The following is a 19,856-nucleotide window of genomic DNA, read 5'->3' as shown; positions in this document are numbered from 1 at the left end:
TGATGCTAGAGGTCAGAGGAGAATGGGCCGACTGATTCAAGCTGATAGAAGAGCAACTTTGACTGAAATAACCACTCGTTACAACCGAGGTATGCAGCAAAGCATTTGTGAAGCCACAACACGCACAACCTTGAGGCGGATGGGCTACAACAGACAAGACCCCACCGGGTACCACTCATCTCCACTACAAATAGGAAAAAGAGGCTACAATTTACAAGAGCTCACCAAAATTGGACAGTTGAAGACTGGAAAAATGTTGCCTGGTCTGATGAGTCTCGATTTCTGTTGAGACATTCAGATGGTAGAGTCAGAATTTGGCGTAAACAGAATGAGAACATGGATCCATCATGCTTTTAGCACTGTGCAGGCTGGTGGTGGTGGTGTAATGGTGTGGGGATGTTTTCTTGGCACACTTTAGGCCCCTTAGTGCCAACTGGGCATCGTTTAAATGCCACGGCCTACCTGAGCATTGTTTCTGACCATGTCCATGTACCCATCCTCTGATGGCTACTTCCAGCAGGATAATGCACCAGGTCACAAAGCTCGAATCATTTCAAATTGGTTTCTTGAACATGACAATGAGTTCACTGTACTAAAATGGCCCAGTCACCAGATCTCAACCCAATAGAGCATCTTTGGATGTGGTGGAACGGGAGCTTCGTGCCCTGGATGTGCATCCCACAAATCTCAATCAACTGCAAGATGCTATCCTATCAATATGGGCCAACATTTCTAAAGAATGCTTTCAGCACCTTGTTGAATCAATGCCACGTAGAATTAAGGCAGTTCTGAAGGCGAAAGGGGGGTCAAACACAGTATTAGTATGGTGTTCCTAATAATCCTTTAGGTGAGTGTAGGTAGGTAGGTTTATTGTCAGAGTAAAATTGAGTTTTGTAATTCCCTACTGCTACATAGCAGACAATGAACATTAATACTGAATTCATTATGAAAAATGGTAAACAGAAGTAAACTATCACTGGAGCAGTGCTGAGGATGAATTAGAGTTTAAGAGTCTGATAGCTTGGGGAAAAAGCTGCTCTGCAGTCTGGTGGTGTAGCAGCAGAAACTTCTATCTCTCTTAAGGCAGCAGGGTGAACAGGCTGTGGCTGGGTGGGTACTGTCCTTTAGTATCCTTTGGGCTCTGCGTAGGCACCTCACCTCGCCGAGATCACTGATGCTCGGGAGATGGGTACCAATGATCTTCTGAGCAGTTTTAATCACCCGCTGCAGAGCCCTCCAGTCCTGGGCCGTGCACACAGCCCTCCAGTCCTGGGGATGCAGTCGTGGGTGTACAGCATGAACAGGAGGGGGCTGAGCACACAGCCCTGGGGGGCTCCGGCATTGAGCACTGGAGTGGAGGAGTCCGCCAATCTGAACTGACTGGGGTCTGTTTGTGAGGAAGTTCAATATCCAGTTGTAGAGTGTTTTTATATTGGTATGAAAGCAGCATTTATATGCTTCCTGTACAGCACATTCCTGATAGACTCGACAGTGTATAAGTGCTGTTATTAGGTCCTTTAGGGAAAATCAAAGGCAAGGAAGGTCACAAGTCTTGTCAAAATAAGTTTCAAGTCTCAATGCTTGTCACAGTCTTGTCAAAGCACATGTCAAGTTTAGAATCCGGTCGAGCATCAATTTTAATCTTGTTAAAGAAGTCTCTCAAGCAAGTTAAGTCTTCACTCGAGTCAGAGTCTCAAGTCCACAGTCTGGTAGACAGATGGTAGCCTGAATTGGACTTGTGGGGTATTCACTGTTGGTGGTCACAGTGGGAGAGATTCAAACTCTGCCCACAAGAACTAAACTGCTGTTTCTTTCACTGAAAACAGGCACTGCAATTACACACAAGCTGTCTGCGGATTTGCATAGATGATTCAATCTGCCACCAGTTTCTGAGTGGCATTAACATTAAATTTATTTATATCAATATTTGAGCTCAGGCAGCCAATTACACTTTACTTCTCTGCTCTTTCTGGCTAAACTAACTAATGAATAAATTAGTTTCCAAGAAATACTTTGCTACTGTGTATGGTTTCGTTCCAGGTCAGTGAAGTTAATATCCATAGTCTCTGTGTGACAAGCCAATGCAAATCTTGTCATTCTGAAGGCTGGCAGACTATACATCAGCATCTTGAAAATATGTGGAACGGGAACAATGCCTGTTAATAGTCCCTCTGTGTGAAAGCTTTTACAGCCTGATCTGTGGCACACTGTGAGAACAATGTGCACAACCCACTGTGTTTCTATTCCAAAGCTCTCACACAGCCAAGCTGGTGCTCCTAGATCCTTTCCCGCAGATAGAAACTGTAATAATGTGAGCAAATCTGGTCAACAATTGGAAGGCTAACAAAGTTGATATTTGTGTTTGATTTCACAGGTGTTCCTGTTATGATGTCTACCTCCTCTTATGTGACAAGAAAACATCTGCTGACATTAAGTAAAACTAAACAGCCTGATATGGATTTGCTTTTTTAAAAAAAGTTAACAGTAAACTGTTGTTTAACAAAAAATGACTAGTTCTAGCTTGTAAAGAGTCACCTCCGCTACATTTTCTTTAGTAGCTACCCAGCAGCTAAATTTAATTTTAATATGGGACCACTATAAGTAATCTGTTCCATACTACTGAAGCATATTTTAAGTATTTGGTTTTATTTTATTATGATTAAGACGTCTAATAAGGGGGTAAAAAACATACAGAATAAGGAAGCAGGATTACCCATTAGCAAATGAAACGCTCTTAATAAAAATTGTGATTTATATAATCTTTTATATATTGTATAATTATTCAAGTGGCTCACTCCAGACTCACTGGCCCAAAGGTCAAAAAATATTGCACATATTTAGTTAACGTGATCTGTGCTAATTTCCTTCATCGTAGTGTTGAATGAAAACAAACATCAGTTGTATGGATGCTTTTATATAACATTGTACCAAACTGTACATAGGGAAATAAGTCCCATATGACCTACTGTACTGAATCCAACACGCACATCAAAGCAGTTGTTAATGTTATGAATACTCTACTAATCCATCTTTACTGTACATACATGATGTCTACACATGTATACTTTATAACAATCCACATCACCTAAACAGAACGAGAATGTATTTACAGATATCAAAAGAGAGTGTAATCAGACAATATGTGACAATAACAAATCACAGACTCTAATGGGTTCCTAAATTAGCTCTACAAAACACTTAGCATAAAACTATTTTTCAAAATTGCAGTTTCAATAAAATGTCTGTGCACACACACAATTAGGATTTTTTTTAAAAGGATGTTAACCACCTTCAGTAAAAAACAAACAAAAAAAATGAATTTTTTCAAATATATAATTTTTTTTAAAAACGAGGGCCACTAGTGCCAGACAGTCTGTTCTGGGAGACATTTGTTGTTGTGATAAAGGAAATCCGTCTTCCCTGCTTTTCCACAGTAAATCTTATTCCATATAAAAAAAAAACACCACTAGCAGCATTGAGATTCTGTTGATATAATAAAAACATATCCATTACTTACACCCTGGCAAAAATAAGCACGATGTGGAAGTATTATGCAGAGCCATGAATTATCTCACTCTTACTTATACAAACCTAAATCTTGTAATTTTTTGAAACTGGGAGCCTGAAAATTGCAGCATTCTGAGTAAGACTGGATGGAAGGTTTCCCCAAATATGAATATACTAAAAAGTGAGTTTCGTGCAACTACATGTGGAATTACTGATGTGGTTATCACTGAGGAATAAATTAATGTGAAGTCCTTGTAAGAATAAACACCAAAACTGCTTCCTCCCCTTCCCAAACAAGGACCAAAACAGCATATTACATGTTGTGAGGGATGGCCCGACTGAGCTGTGAAATTCTTCTGCTCTAGGGGTTTATCCTGGCCAGTGACTCAGCTCAGGACTCGCACATCTTCCTCCGCGTTAGCCTGAGGCTCAGGCACTGACACAATGCCATTTAATGAGATGCCCAAGTCCACAAAATAGACCAAGATTGAAATATTGCTCCTGATCCTGCGCCAGACCTTTCAGAGGAGGTTCCATCTTCAAGTTGCTTTGTGATTAGAGAAGTCTGAATCAGAGAATATGGAGACTGGGCAGATATTTTCTGTATTCAAAAGATGGAACAGGACAGAGAACGCATCCCACAGTAAACCTCTGAGGATCTTTTGGGAACAGTCTGGACTCAAAAGCCCCCTCAGAGATGTTTCATGATGCAGCCGGCTGGTCTTGGGCACAAACCTCCTGCTGAGATCAACATTTCAGTGATGAAGAAGTCAATGAGGTGTACCCTTCCTTCTCAGCTCCAGAGTGTGCAGGCCCTCCTGCCGACCCAGGGCATGCTGCGTGCCGACTTTGTGGGCCATCTCTGTAGCGGTGATGTCAATCTGGGCGTACTTGGTGGAGGTCTTTCCTGTCAAGACACAAAAACCCACAAATACCCTCTTTTAACTTCAGTAAGTCATAGAAAGTCATCCAACCTGGCTCCAATACTTGAGCTCTCCACACTTTCTGTTTTGGAAGAGCTGAAATAATTAGTGGATTGGAAATTTTCATATGCTTTCTTGCTGAGAGTTAGATTTGAAGATTGACAAGGAAGCAAATTATCATATTTCCCAAAATGTTGAACTATTCTCTTAATTAGTAACAATTTTGACATTCGGTTACTTGTTTTCATTTTATTCAAAAATGGCAAAATGTCTAGCTTCTTCGTTTTCTAAGTCTTCTATCACAGTAGGTTTTTGTAGTATTGGTTGAACAAAGCAATACAAGACATATAAAAGATGCCACCTTGGGCTCTGGGAACTCATTGCTGAATCATCTTTTTAAAAAAGCCATAATTCTAAGAACTGATGGAAACGTCCAAACAAACATGACAACAGAGAGTTCAGAGTGAAGCGGATCTCTGCCCTCGCTGTCAACATGATTGCTTAGCATTATGCGACTGAGCGTCCCCACATAAAGCAGAAGAATATGCAAATTATTCAGCTGAAGCCTTTAAAATTCCCCTCATGTGCTGTCTTCCATGTGCTGTCTTCCATGTGCACGTCCATGGCACTGCCATCATTTGGTGCCTTTCCTTGGGTGAAAATCAAATAAGCAAGATGTCAAGGTTTAATCGCAAAAGCAGAATGTGCATCAATACCCCAGAAATGCACATCGCCATACCGCTGCCTCCTGCTGGAGTTATGTGTTTTATAGTCTCATAAAAATGGAGGAAATCAAAACCAGCTCCTCACAGCACATCAATAGTCCCTGGAGGAGGATCCTATTTGAGCCAGTGAATTCACAGCTGTGATCTGAATGCGCTGTAACCCCCTTTCAGGGGCGAGGTGGGACAACCCTCCTCCCAGGTGACAGATTAATGGGGCCGCATGCCGGGATATTAACTGTATTGCTGACATGAGATATTAACCTCTCTGTCAGAGCCAGAGAGCTCTCGTAGTTCTGAAGACAATGACGCTAATAGTCGAATTGTCCGTCAATTACAGCTCACTACCGCGTCTCCGATGACAAGGACACAGCTGTCTTTTAGTGGGACAGGAGGAAATCAGCCCAATCGTTTGAGCGATTCCTGTAACTCTGACGACGTAAAATCGAATTACAGAACAATCGTGTGTCGAGAGCAACTTTTCATCCTCGCCTGATATCGATATGCTGGTTTATTTTGAGTTGGCTCTTTCATATCTGTCTACAGGATTTGAACAGAAAATGTATTATTTACTAAATTGCTCTTCCACGATGCAGCACATATCAGAACACGAGCACAAAAGAAATCCTTGTACACTGTGTGAACAAAGACAAAAACGTAAGGGCACGATTAAGGTTATTTTTACTTTCATTGAACCAATTAGGGACGTGGATTTTCTTTTAAATTCAAACCTTTGCATTAAAATTCTGCTTTCATCTTATCTATTAAGGAGCCTCATCAGAAATTCTCATGGATTTTTCATGAATTTCTTAAAGGGATCTGAATGGACATTAAAAGGCAATTCCTGATTTTGTAGTTTATAATGATGATGATGTTATTTACAGCATGTCCATTTGGCAGAGCTACATCAGTGCATAAATGTATGCAATGATTAACATTTATACAGTGGAACAATGCATTAAAGGTTCAGTGTGTAATATTGCTGGAGATCTCTTGACAGAAATGCAATATATTATCCATAACTATGTTTTCAGTAGTGTATAAAGACCTTACATAATGAAACGTTATGTTTTTATTACCTTAGAGTGAGCCATTTATATCTATATACACCGCGGGTCCTATATGGACGTCGCCATGTTGCACTGCCATGTTTCTACAGTAGCCGGAACGGACAAACGGCTCTTCAGCGCGTGTTTCATCACTACGTAAGAATATGAAGTAGTAATATAGCAGTAGTAGTCGATCAGTTTATTAAAAGTAAGAAAAGAAGAGAAATTTGAACAAAAGGAGGAGCACGCGTATTATTTAGCACAAGAGCCGACAGAGCGTGTCGGCCACCGTAGCTTCACCTGCTTGCTTGGAAAGGGAGGGGTGAGCAGCCGCTGAAGGTGCATTCATGTGGTGTCGGAATAATCATAATCTTTTTTTCCTCCTCAAAACTTTATTGCAAAAAGAGAAATAAAGTGTACTTGGGACATAAAGAAGTATACAGAACTTTGATTCGTGCAAAAGCACGTATTATATATACGTATTTTGCAAACATGTAATTTGTAATATGGTTATAACGGTTAGTTTGCTGTCCATGTAGAGTGAACTAGATGTCTGCGTGTTGTTTTTATGCTCTCATAAGGCTAATCCAACACATTTTTGTAGTAACGTCCATGTTGATTCCACATTCCGACTTAAAAGCATATGAACACACACTGAAGTCGGAAGAACGACTTCACGACTCGGGAAATGGGACCATCCAAGCAGCATGTGAATGCACTGTGAGCCGCTAGTTGCAATTTGCAACCCTCACCACTAGATGCCACTAAAACTTACACACTGAACCTTTAATATAAAGTAAGCAATAGTCATATTGTACACAAACTTTGTTTGCTACCAATATGGTACTGAGATCTGATACCTCGCACTACTATCATCCAGACTTTTGTGCTACTGTTTGTTGTCATGCATGAGGATGATTGTCATTGAAAAATTATTACGGTATGATTTTTGCAAGGATCTATACCAAATCAAAACAAATATTGCACCTCCTGCAATTTGAAAATTGCAGATGGCTATATTCTTAATTTCGATAAGATCTCAATAAATTGTTCAGCCCTACAGCCAATCGTTTCACACTTGCACCAATCTACAGTTGCAGATAATCTGCCAACAAAGGCAGTTTAGAAGAAGGCTGCAAGCAAGTAAACAAATTATACAAATAATGCAGGTTTCTAAATGTTAGACAAAGCCCACACCAATTTGCTGCAATCTTCCAAGTGTCAATTTTATTATGTAGTTTGTTTATCTTGAGCATTTTTGAGGTCTATTGGAGTTTTTCACTACTAATCTTGGAAGGGACACATGATTTTCTGAGGCCTCTTTTAACAATAGATAGATGGCTGCCATTTGAATAAGGTAAAAAATATAGTAATATGAATATGTAATTACCACTGCTTTAGAGTAAACTATATGTCAGCCCTTTTATTTATCAAAAGGTTATTTCAGATGTGTCCTTACTCTGAAGCGGGAGATGTGCAACAGCCCCCCGGGTGCTAGGACCTGGCTCCTGCAGCTCCAGCTCCATGTAGTTGAGCTGCTTCTTGGATTGTGGACTAACAGGAATATTCACGTATGTCACGCCTTCACTGCGAGGCCTTTCAGGAAGTGGTGCCTCTGGGGGAAAAACGAACACTGCCCCTGTCAATACAAGAGTAACAAGGTCTTATAAGGTGCATTGTGTAAGAATTGACTACTCTCCACCAGATGTTACAGACATATGTTAGCTAGTTAGCTCAGCTAGCCGTGCAGCTAACTTAGCAGTCCTATTAGCGGACTGAGTACGGAATGTTCACCAGAACCGGAGCCAGGCGAGCGGGCAACAGAACCAGGCTCCGCAGTCTCCCAGTGGACACAGCTGCACTGGGATCGAACACAGCCTCCAAGACCATCAGAGGCCAATTTGACAACAGGGAATACAGTACCGAGGTGATTTACAGCGGCTCTGGCCAGGACTGACAGAAGAATGTGTGCTGAGAAGCAAGCAAACTTTAGTGTGTCGGGCTACAACCCCCAATAATACCGCTATCCCAGTGAACAGGCCAGGACTCTGACTTTGACAAAGGCATGGCAGCTTCGGGAAAGGCATCAAGCTGGAGAGGAGCTAAAGGGAGATCAGGCAGTGTGTTAAGGACCATAGCTGTACGAATACTGCCTTTCTTTACACTCCGTGAGTTTTTTATTAGACTAAAAAAGCCAAGAGAGCTTGTGTGCGAATGGCAAAATCACTATGTTAATCCTCTTTCAGCTGATACTATGGGTGGAGGCCTGATCTATACTATCCGATAATGTCCTCTTGAGGTACAAAGTGGTATTTCAAGACAGGACGAGCTTTGGCTGGTTTTGGCTAGCAGGTTAACATGCTAACTTCAGTAGATATCCTTGTAATACAATATATTTACATAGGCATGGGCGGTCCCTTGAAAAAGTCTTAACAGACAAACAGCATTCTCGGTTAGAGCCTCTCGCTACTAGTTAACCTGTTGAACTGACAGAATGCAATAATTATTTAACTTTTAAACATAAACTTAAGACATGGCTAAAGACAAATCAGACTTGTAGCCACTAGCAATCCACCCACCTATCTTCAGCACTTTACATTATCTTAATGCCTTTACATACTGTACTTCTGTCGTCACTTTTGTCATGTATTTATATATATATTATCTTGTGTTTATGTATTATCTTGTATATTACCTTTTTCTTGCAGTACTTATTTAGGCCCTATGCTAGTGATATTGGCACTAATTAGTTACAACCTGCTCAGGGACTACACATGAAAAATTAGCTATTTAGCCAACTCCTGGTTCATTTACATTTAAGTTTAATTGCAATGTTGATTAATGTGCATTGTCTCTAGTAAATAAAAATATTTTTATATTATATATCTATTTAATAGCAATAACAAACTAAATTGCGATCTTTTTTCTCAATTTTTAAAACGCCCTGTGGAAAGATACTGTACATGTTTCTAAATGGTGACTGAAACCGGAGTTTCATTTTAAGTTGTAATCGGAAGCCAAAAGATAACATAATCATAAAATAACAGTTGCAGTTGAGTTCTCACAACTTCATTCTATTTTTTTGTTCATGTAGTGCGGATCTGCTAGTAAATGAGGTTATGTGAAGTTTGGAAAGAGAAAGAAAGAGGACATTAAAAAAACGGGATTTCTACAGTTCGCCTGAAGATCACAATCTTGATCTAAAAAGGTGTGACAACTTACATGATCAACGAAACCCTAAAAGAGACCAAAACTGACAAGTTATTTATCCTACTGACAAGATTTGTCTGCGTACTCACAGCCTGGTAGCTCATACTGTCATCCAAAAACTCTTTTAAAACACATAAAAGAGCCATGCAGTGGTATTTGGATTTCTTTATAGTGAACACAGCCAGTTATTTCACAGTACTTTGTGTTTTGTCTGGGGATCTGGTCCCACTTTTCTACACTGGCTGTGTTCATTGTAATAAAAAATTTAAAAAAAAAAAATCACTTTAATTCAACAGTATGGGTCTTTTATGCGTTTCTAATTTAGTTTCTAAGTTTTTGGACAACAATGGAGTTCTCCTGCACAGAGGAATAAGCTCTAGCAGGCTGTGGCTCCACACAGTCATTGTTGATTTTTGTCTTTTCATAGGATTTGCTGAGAATATTAAAAAGATAATATAACAGCAGCGTTACTGTGACACTTGTTTGAAACAGGATTTGTTTTTGTCATTATGATCTAATCAAAAGATCATAATGACAAAAACAAAGATAAGACTGGTGTTATTTTAACACCTTGTCATTATAACCTTAATCGAAAGCTAAAAGACTTCCCCCTCCAGGGTTAGTTAGTAACTCTTGTGGCAACAGTCCTTCTCAACCACCAAATGTTAATTAGATTCATTCACATGTGCAATAAAATGACAATATTATTTTCAACACTAAAGCACACAAGTGGATAAAGGATCAGCAGCCAAACTAGAACACAGTGTATCCCAGTGGGCTTTCCTTTCCCCTGGAGGCTAATTATGCATAATTAGCTGCCCCAGAGATAAATTATGAGAGACATTATGGTTATTTTGTGTTAAAAGGGCAATATGTTAGGGCTTTACTGCCTCATAATTCCACCATCAGAGCTCCACATCCGGCATCCAATTCCTTGACCATGTGAAAAACATTCTGGTGCATTTACTGACACAAAGTTATTTTTCAAATAAAACCAGAACAGGAGCACCCACATGTTAAATATACACCGCTCAAATCAAAATACCTAAATCACACATCAGATCTCAATGAACGAATAGTTAAAAATCTTCATTGTATTTTATTGAATCTGGTGAGAGAAAAAAATGACGGAACCGAGGTCAATGGAAATAGATCACCAACAGATTCAGGGCTGGATCAGGGCATCAGTGAGCTCCTGGACAGTCTGTGGTGCTACTTGGTGGCGTCAGATGCACCGATACATAACATCGTAGATGTTCTGAATTGGATTCAGTTCTAGGGAACATGAGGGCAAGTCAGTGGCATCAATGCCTTCATCATCCAGGAACTGCGCGCACGCACACACACACACGGGGCCAGGCATTGTCCTGCACCAGGACTGGGAGGTCTGACAATGGCTCTGAGGATTTCACTGCAGTACCTAACAGCAGTCAGGGAACAGTTAGCCATCACTGACCCACCGCAGTTCATGCTAGATGATGTTGCAGGCAGCATAACGTTTACCACAATCTCCAGACTCTTTCACGTCTGTCACATGTGCTCAGTGAACCTGCACGTCTGTTAAGAGAACAGGTCGCCAAGGGTGGACCTGCAAATTCTGGTGATCTCTGCACAAGTTGTGAGCACAGATCACACTAGAGGTCATCAGGGTCCTCATGCCACCCTCATGGAGTCTCATTCTGACAGTTTAGTCAGAAACATACATCAAAATCAATTTGGAGGGCTCTGGCAGCCTGTCCTGCTGATTGATACGGCCCTGTCCAGCTCTCCTTGTGTTATGGCCTGTCTCCTGGTATCTCCATGCTCTTGAGACTGTGCTGGGAGAGACAGCAAACCTTGCGATATAGATGTGCCACGCCACCAACAGAGCTCCACCAACAGCCGGGAGGAGCTGGACTACCTGTGCAACCTGAATGGGCTGCAGTTACCGCCTCATGCTACTAGTAGTGACAAGGACAATTAAAAATGCACAACTAGAGAACAATCAGTCAGAAAGGATAAAAATAGAGCAAGTGTTTGTGGCCACTGCTTGCAAAACCATTCCCTTTTTAGGGGTTGTCTCGCTGTTGCTTCTCCAGTGAACCTGTTGTCACTTTCATTTGCATCAAAACAGGTGACACAATATGCTCCCAAATTGGATAGATTGATATCCCTGAAGTGTTCCCTTATTTTTTTTTTTAGAAGTGTAAGTTTACAGCCTAATATTTTTACTGTAAATCTGATTCACATAAAAATGCTATTTAAAAAAACCATTGCAAAATACAAAATCTAGATAAGCTGATTAATTTGAACAATATTTGCATCACCAACAACGAATGAAACAAATTATTGGCAGATTTCTGTATTCAAAATTCCACAACTGTTTACTAATAAACATATGCATTTGCACAATTTGTCTAAGAAATGTACTAACAATAAGTGCTATTAATGGCAACAGTTTAACTTTGAACACAAGCAGTATTGTATTTGGGGTAAAAACAGCAAATGCTTCAGGAATCTATGAAACTGATCAAATAGTGCAGTCAGCAGAAAAAAGGTGTCAAGTAAAACTAAAAAACAAATGTCGCCTTGACCCATTGTCTTTCCTGTCAAACACACAAATTATAACCACAGTGTTGCCTAAAGTGCGTTATCCATGTAATTTATTGTGCTTGATAAATGGTTTACCGGTCATAAACTGCCCAGCATAGAGAGGTGCAGAGTTGAGGTCACTGCTGGCAGATTGAATGCGGTTTAGCTCAAATGTCTTATCGACACAGTTTCAGAACAAACGCGTAAAATATGTGCATATTTCCTCTCTGTGACATGCATCATCCGATGCCTTTCTTTTATGGCTGCATCGACTGCCAGCAAAGATAGTCACAACCTTCAAAAACGGGGGGAGAGAACACTCAAGGAGAAGAAATTTTAATACTTTTTTTCCTCGCCCGTGAAGGAACTAGTGCAAAGCAAGATGTACCTGTCACCTCCAACAGCACTGTTCATAGGAATCACACATTCATGTTGACAGTAAAGTGTTCACTTTAGATCAAAACCTGTGTATAATCATGAATTAAATGTTAACATATCAAAGAATTAACCAGGTCACACTGTCAAAAGATTCTTTTTACATTTGGTGTATTTTTATGTAAAGGGCCGTATATACACACCACAACAAATGGCGATAGCGGACACACACGTAGTTCTTTTTAATATTACATGTGTTTACATACACAGACGTGTTCTCACATTTGCTGGCACGTACAGTCCAGACGGTCAGCAAGTTTAGGCTGCGCTTTGACTCTCAAAAACATGGACAGAGAACGAAATTTATGTTGCATGGACCCTGGTGGCCACACAGGTGTGGAAAATCAAATTTGTCCACGGACTTCTTTCCCCTTTAGCTTGTTAAAATCATCATCGTCATATTGCAGCACTGAGCGACATTATTTGAAGCAACATATAAACAGAATTCATTTTGACTGACTCACGACTCTGGCTGCAACTAACAATTACCTGCATCATCAACTGCTGATTCTCAATTCACTGTTTAAAATGTTTTTAAAAATGCCCATCACAAGCACATCACCAGGCCCAAGGTGACATCTTTAAATTGTGTTAAAATCTCAGACCAACAAACCTTCAGTGTACTACTATACTGTACATGACAGTGTACAGTATAGAAAAGCTCCAATTTTGTCTTAGCATTTTTGCTGTTTTAGCCTGTTTAACCTGTTTTAGCTCTACTTGCCGCTACAGTTACAAATCACCAAGCTATTTCTTGTCCTATTTATGGGTGTACAAACTAGAGCCTTATCTTAAATGTTTGATGATGCTACGTGTTTAAAAAGGTCCAGTGTGTAATATTTTTGAGGATCTATCAACAGATATGCAATACAAGATCCATTACTATGTTTTCAGTAGTGTATAAAGACCTTACATAATAAACTATTATGTTTTTATTACCTTAGAATGAGACATTTATATCTACATAACCGCGGGTCCCCCCCTTCCATGGACGTTACCACATTGCATCGTCATGTTTCTACAGTAGCTGAAAACGGACAAACAGCGCTACAGAACGCTCATCACTATGTTTAATACATGAAGCAGAAGAAGCAGAAGCAGACAGCAGGGGTCTGCGAATAAGTTTTGCATCAGAGCAATAGTTTCAAGTATTAGATGGTGGATGAGAATTTAAGCCATAATATTGACTTACATCAACATGGCGTTCGGTTAGCTCAGTTAGTGAAATGAAAGACTCACACCCTGCAGGTTTAGTGTTTGATCCCGCCTCGGGACAACTTCTTTCTCTCTTGAACAAATGGATTCTGCAGCGAATGTTTCTCAGATAACAGCTTCTGCTGCACTGTTCTTGTTTCGGAGTTTGATCCCCATCCATCAACCTACAGACGCTTTTTCATTTGCCCATTATCTCCAGGCAGAGGACATTTAGGGGAATCATGTTCTCTGACGGCTCTTTCAGAGGTGTGTCAAGCGGTTGAGAATTTTTCAAAGTAAAAGCTCAGTTCAACTCCAATAATGCATTACAGTGAACAAGCTTTTTGCGCTTTTATTTTGTAGGCAAAACCACTAAAGAGGAAGTGATTACATGAGTAACTGTTGCTGTCATGACTGAGATCCATTTCAGCACCGCTATCAAAGCATTTATTTATTTGTATTTTTTGCTCTGTTGTTATTTCTTAATAAATCTACCTAAAGAAACCTCATTTCTTGACTGGCCACTCTCTCCCTTCTCAGAAGAGACAACTTCTGTGCTGTTGTCAGCCACCGCTGTCCTATGCTCTTTGAAAGGGTAGGGGGCAGTGGTAGACTGGACAGATGGTTGCAATTCACAACCCTCACCACTAGATGCCACTAAAACTTACACACTGAACCTTTAAAACGAGGGAAAAAAGAATGTTGGCTGATTAATCATTATCCAATTTTAAACCTTTAATATTGACCTTAAAAACTTTTATTGACCTTTATTGGTCGGGCTCTAATACAAACCCCATATTGTTTATTTCACACTAATTCACTACACTGCCCATAGAGTGCCCATGTAATTCGCGTCAAGTGCTGTACTTCAGCAAAAACCAATACTCATTAAACAAAGAGCTCAGGCTCTTACTGAGCACAAACACTTCATAACAAAATAAACATGATGTTGAACGCAGCAACATGAACGCTTCTGATCTGTTTACCTTACATCATCTTATTGCAAGACTACTGATGTTGGAGATTAAAGAGAATATCTAGATCACAGAAAACAGATCGTTAAACTACATTTGCTGTGGTGTGTTAGACGATCCCAACACCAGTAGGAGTACAACAGAAAGCAGTTCAGCTGCGGGCATTTACTGCTAGAAACACAAACTCTGAGGCTATCTATAAGACAGTTTGAGTAAATAAAATCATTATAATTTATTTGTCATAAAAACTGAAAAGCTGCATAAAATACATTATTTTAATTTCCACAGTGACTGTAAAGACTGTCACGGATTCATATGTATCTGTAATGTTGCAGCTGTGATTATATTTACACTATCATATAAATGCTATAAACACTATCATATAAATGCAGTGCTGTAAATTTTGTTCAGAGGCTGGGTAACATGTAACATTTGGGGACAAAAAAGATTTCTCCGGCTATTGCCTCTTCCTAAATGGCAGCAGGCAGTGGCCATTACCTCCACAGATCAGAGGCATAAACCCCAGGGGACACCCATACAATCAGTGAGAAGCCATTAGACGCCAGCAGAGTCTCAGTGGGTGCAGCCTTTGGCAACGCCTAACAGGCCTGATACCTAATTGATCAGACACCAAACAGCCCTCACAGAAGTGTGGGGTTTTATAATGGATGCCATTACAACAGTGGGTTTGCCCACAGTTCTAAGACTGAGGGACCTTTCAATAATACACTTTGCATCTCCTCTATGGAGGATGTTAGAGGCAATACCTGGCTGAGCTTAGTGATCCTGCTTTTGAGGCGAAAACAGGGGTCTAATGACAGCTTTGTCTTCAGGTTGAGAGGCCTGTTCAAGCTAGTTTTCCACCTTTCAAATGTTGTTCCAGCAGGCAGACATTGAAGTGCAGGTGGAAACATGTCTGACTGAACCCAGAGCAGTTATGCCATTGCTTAAAATGGCAACATTTGAGACATATTTCTCAGGTACAACAACTAGAAGTCCAAATTTGATGCTAAGTCATATTTTCACGGCATTAAAAAAATGACTTTCTTCCCCCTATTTCAGGGACCAATCGTGGGTTTCCTGTGACCCAGGATTGGTTAACCACTGTGTTTTCCATAGCGTGAAAACTAAAATCCACAAATGCTGACTTTGATGAAATTAAATTAAAAAACTGTTTAACAACAATGGTATATGGAAGAGCAACTCTTAGTACACCACAATAAACCTTTGTCCGTACAAATGGTGGTCCTAAACTCAGTTGCCAGTTTATTAGGTACACCTAGCTGAAACTAATGCCGTCTTAACAGTTCTGTAATAACTCCCTCCTTCACGAAGGATTGCATTAATATATATTATTTGTACTGTTACCTAGCCTATCCTCATTGATATAAATGGGGTGGACAGAATGACCACAGTTGAATCAACACTACCCACAGTTTGACACCACATCAGTTTTAGCTAGGTGTACCTAATAAATTGGAGTGTAGATTTTACTGAAAGACATTTCTGCCAACAATCAACTTAGTTTAAAATCGACGGATTGCTTTACCGATCATATGACATGACTGTCCTATAATGGGGTATCTTGAAGTTGTTGTGGTATGCACATTACACGAGTGCTCGGCAACAGGGGGTCACACATTACGAGACATTTTGTTAGGAGGAATCCCCGATAAGTGTGGTTTTCAAATTACTTTGAACAAAGCACACTCAAGAAGTGATATGCTAAAAGACCTAGTCATGCTTTCTGATGATCTGCTGCAGGTGTTACGACTCCTCCCCCGACATTTCCCCCGTTTGCGGGAGTGAGCGCCTCTGATCTGGGGCATTAGTCAGAAAATACATATTAGTGTAGAACTCGCAATTAGAGCTTTGGTGACCAAAGACAGCCAGAGCCATTTTCAAAAGACAAAAGTTCACCAGGGATTCACAGAAAAAATGTCAAATGCCTCAAAATGGATCATACAGTGTGTCATAGATCACAACAGAGATTTTATTAGACCATCTTGCACAGAGTGACATATAATGCACCTTCCAAATTGCTGTTATTATACAGTGTATCTGGGCATCAAAACTGGCACTGCCGTAGGTAAATGTCCCACCAAAAGCCTTAATGCTTGCACACTCGAACAGCCTGAATAGATGTCTCACTGTGGAACCAAAATAAGTCAATATAAGATCATCAGTCATAGTTGCTAACCGCAATGTTTCAGGAAATCAGGAGATTAAGCTGTTTTAATGTAACATTATGAAAATACTATAACATAACATGAAAATCATGTACTCATTTCAGTTGCCATCGAGCCATCACGTAAACCTGAGCACATGGACTTGGCCAACTCCTGCAAGTCCCCGTCCATTAACTGCTTGCTCAGGCAGGATGACGGTTAAGATGACATGGGAGCCGAGGGTGTGTGTGTGTGTGTGTGTGTGTGTGTGTGTGTGTGTGAACATGACTGATGGGTTTGGTGCCATTTCATGACAGCTGCTGGGATTTCCTAGAGCAGGTGTGCATTAGACTGAGGGCATGTTTCTCGGTACAGGTTGCTTAAGTGTCCACATGTCCCCTGACGACTGTCCCCTCACCTCACATCAGCGCAGGTATCCTGTCACACATCACTGCACTCTCTGTTTGGTTACATATCTGTGTTTCCTCTTATGTAACTAGAATTTACGGCTTTACGAAGTACAGGTTTGGCATGGGCCAGTTACCGGTTTCAAGCTATCCAACGGTATGAAAAAGTCTAAAATTGTCTGTTATACCATTGTGGTATCACCTGTTTTTTTTTTTTTTAAATGTCTCGTCAAAGATGGAAAGTGCTAAAAATCCCACAGGTTGTGTGCAGCATGGAGAGTAACATGACTCCTCCCCCTCCGGTTGGTGCGAGCAATCAGTCACCTGTGTGTAAGATGGCAGAAGGAGGGGAACCCCCGAACATTTTCCCACCATCGAAAAAGACGAAGGTAGTAGGACAAATAGGATATCCCATCTACAGGAGCACCACTCATCGCTAAACTCAAGGTAACGCTATCTTGAAATAAACATATCCAACAAGCTAAGAGAGTTAGCATGTTTAGCACTGGTGAAAAAAATACTATTGGATTGCTAACGAGGCAGATAAAATGGTTAATTAACTAGCTAACATCAGCGAGTTTCACCCCTCATATTACTGAACAGAGCAAAGTACTATGTTTCTGCGATTTAGTACAATAATTAAATTTAGCTGGCATCTACATTATACTTTTGTTTAAGTCTTCCACCATTGTGTTCATCTGTTAAAAATCCTGACATTTGAAAAAGAAAACAACTGTTGTCTCGTGTATTTTTCATTGTTTGTTGTATGGAGGGAGACATACGAGCTCACTTTCCCTCATATGTTTGTGCATCAATACTGAAATAACATCGACTTTACCAGCCCATGCCTGATGCAGATGAAGAAATAAATGCTCACTCTGCAGTGAAGGAGCACATCCCTCTATTACACAATGAAAAGGAGATGTCACTGAACCAGGCCATAGATAGATAGATAGATCTATCTATATACACACATACACTTTGCAGGTTTGTACATGATCTGACAATCACATAAAAGAAGGCAAATTTCAGCTGATGCCTTCATTAAGCCCCAGTACTATCATTATATTGGAGCCAGACCAAAGATTCTTTTTAATATTACATGTACTGTAGTAACATACAAAGAAGCATTTAAACTGCAGATCAATCAGGAACAGAAATACGAGTACAAACCCAGAAACTACCACATTCTTAATAATAAAAAATATAAATGTTTTTCTGGCTGATAACTGTAACTGTTTTATGGGTCTGTTAATTCCTAAATTTTTGTGTCCAGAAAAGAAAAAAACAAAAGCAATTAATGATTTTCAGAAGAATTAGCCAGAGTGTGGTACTTTTACATACAAATGATCCCTGATCAAATTAATGCTGATTAGGCCTTTTCATTGCCAGGTAAATCTCTCTGTATTCGCTATACACTGGAGTTTTTAGATCTGGTGTCTGTGGCGACATTCCCGTGCTGGCTGGCAAAATGGCAGTGATGCGTTTTAGGCCAATCAGCAATGATTGGTCTGCCAGAGCTAAAGGGCGGGCGGTGGGGGGTGCACCAGTAGAGACAAAAGCAATTTAGTATGGCTTAATCATAAAACTACATAATTTATTAATTGCTTTATATTTTGGATTAATAATCTGACTGCAAAATCTGCTGCCAAACATGTGGTGTAGAAGAAATACAAAGCTACATAGTATTTTAACTTAAGTACACTTAATTACATCCCACCGCTGGCAATTTGAACTTACTCAGAGGTAGCACAACTGGCTCCAGAGTTTGAGTCTGTATGCAGCACTGTACAGTTAGCCACTTCATGAGAACAACTTCCCATCAACGTCACAGTCCCTTGCCCTTGTTAAAGTCAAGTCAACATTATGTGTGGTGTACGTGTTTGTTCCCAGCATCGCCCTTGTGGATGTTATGCCTCGAGCCTGTCTGCTATTTCAGACACCGAATGAGCCTCGTTTTATGCATTTATTCATTTCAACTCATGCACACAAGGTAACGGGTGATAAGTTTGCTGCTAGGTTGATTCAGGTGCATGACTCATCAATTTAATTAACTTTTCTGCGAGTGGGTCCTGGTTATTGTGAGAAAGCCTGGCTAGTGCACGACTGAACATGTTCAGAGCACTCAAAAACAAAATCTGAATTTATTTGTGCAGCTATAGACCCAACAATTTGCATGTGTTTAAATGGCTTGGTTGGGAAAAAAAACCAACCTGGTTATGTAGCTTGATGTCATGATGTCAGCCTCACTCACCTTCAGCCTCTTGAAGGAACCTCTGGTGACCACAGCTGCCCATTAGCTCGTACTTGCTTTTTTCTTCTGCCTAGAAACAAACACACAGACAGTAAGCGGAGAGCAATTATACCCAGCACACAAATTTATTACATAAGAAGAGTGTCGGTGACTTTCTCCTCAACAGATCGGTGGACACGTCAGGAGTATTTATAGAGAGAGACTGATATTCAGGATTTACTGAGAGCTGCAATGCCTCCTCATTATGGACGGATAACCATACCTTTTAAAATTGCTGCCACACAATCTCAGATTCCAGACAGCCACTGTAACAGCTACAGCTACTGTGGTGTGAAAATTGGTGGTGGAGCGCAGCCATATTGCTTTCAGTATCGCTAAGAGGCCACAGAGCACACAAAGATGGATTTGTTGACGGGAGCATCATCATGTTGAGAATGAATGA

At 40.3% G+C, this 19,856-nt stretch overlaps 1 protein-coding gene across 3 annotated transcripts in view; it reads right to left on the bottom strand.

Annotated features, from left to right (window-relative positions):
• Nucleotides 1-2,894: 2,894 nt before the first annotated feature.
• LOC119912146 (protein Dok-7-like) overlaps nucleotides 2,895-19,856 on the bottom strand; it is a 41,575-nt gene continuing 24,613 nt past the window's right edge. Inside the window, exons 11-13 of one of the 3 annotated variants that reach the window (XM_038731175.1) lie at nucleotides 19,415-19,484; nucleotides 7,661-7,816; nucleotides 2,895-4,414 (exon numbers count right to left, since the gene is read on the bottom strand). In XM_038731175.1, the coding sequence (XP_038587103.1) occupies nucleotides 4,278-4,414; nucleotides 7,661-7,816; nucleotides 19,415-19,484 (363 nt within the window). In that variant the 3' untranslated portion in view covers nucleotides 2,895-4,277. Of the gene's footprint in view, nucleotides 4,415-7,660; nucleotides 7,841-19,414; nucleotides 19,485-19,856 lie in introns of all 3 variants that reach the window. The other 2 variants (XM_038731174.1, XM_038731176.1) reach the window with 2 other exon arrangements.

This window comes from Micropterus salmoides, unplaced genomic scaffold (assembly GCF_014851395.1).
Source record: "Micropterus salmoides isolate LMB-PRFRI ecotype aquatic unplaced genomic scaffold, ASM1485139v1 Ms_hic_scaffold_2, whole genome shotgun sequence".
Classification (NCBI taxonomy): Eukaryota; Metazoa; Chordata; class Actinopteri; order Centrarchiformes; family Centrarchidae; genus Micropterus; species Micropterus salmoides.
This window is presented reverse-complemented; position numbering and strand designations above follow the sequence as displayed.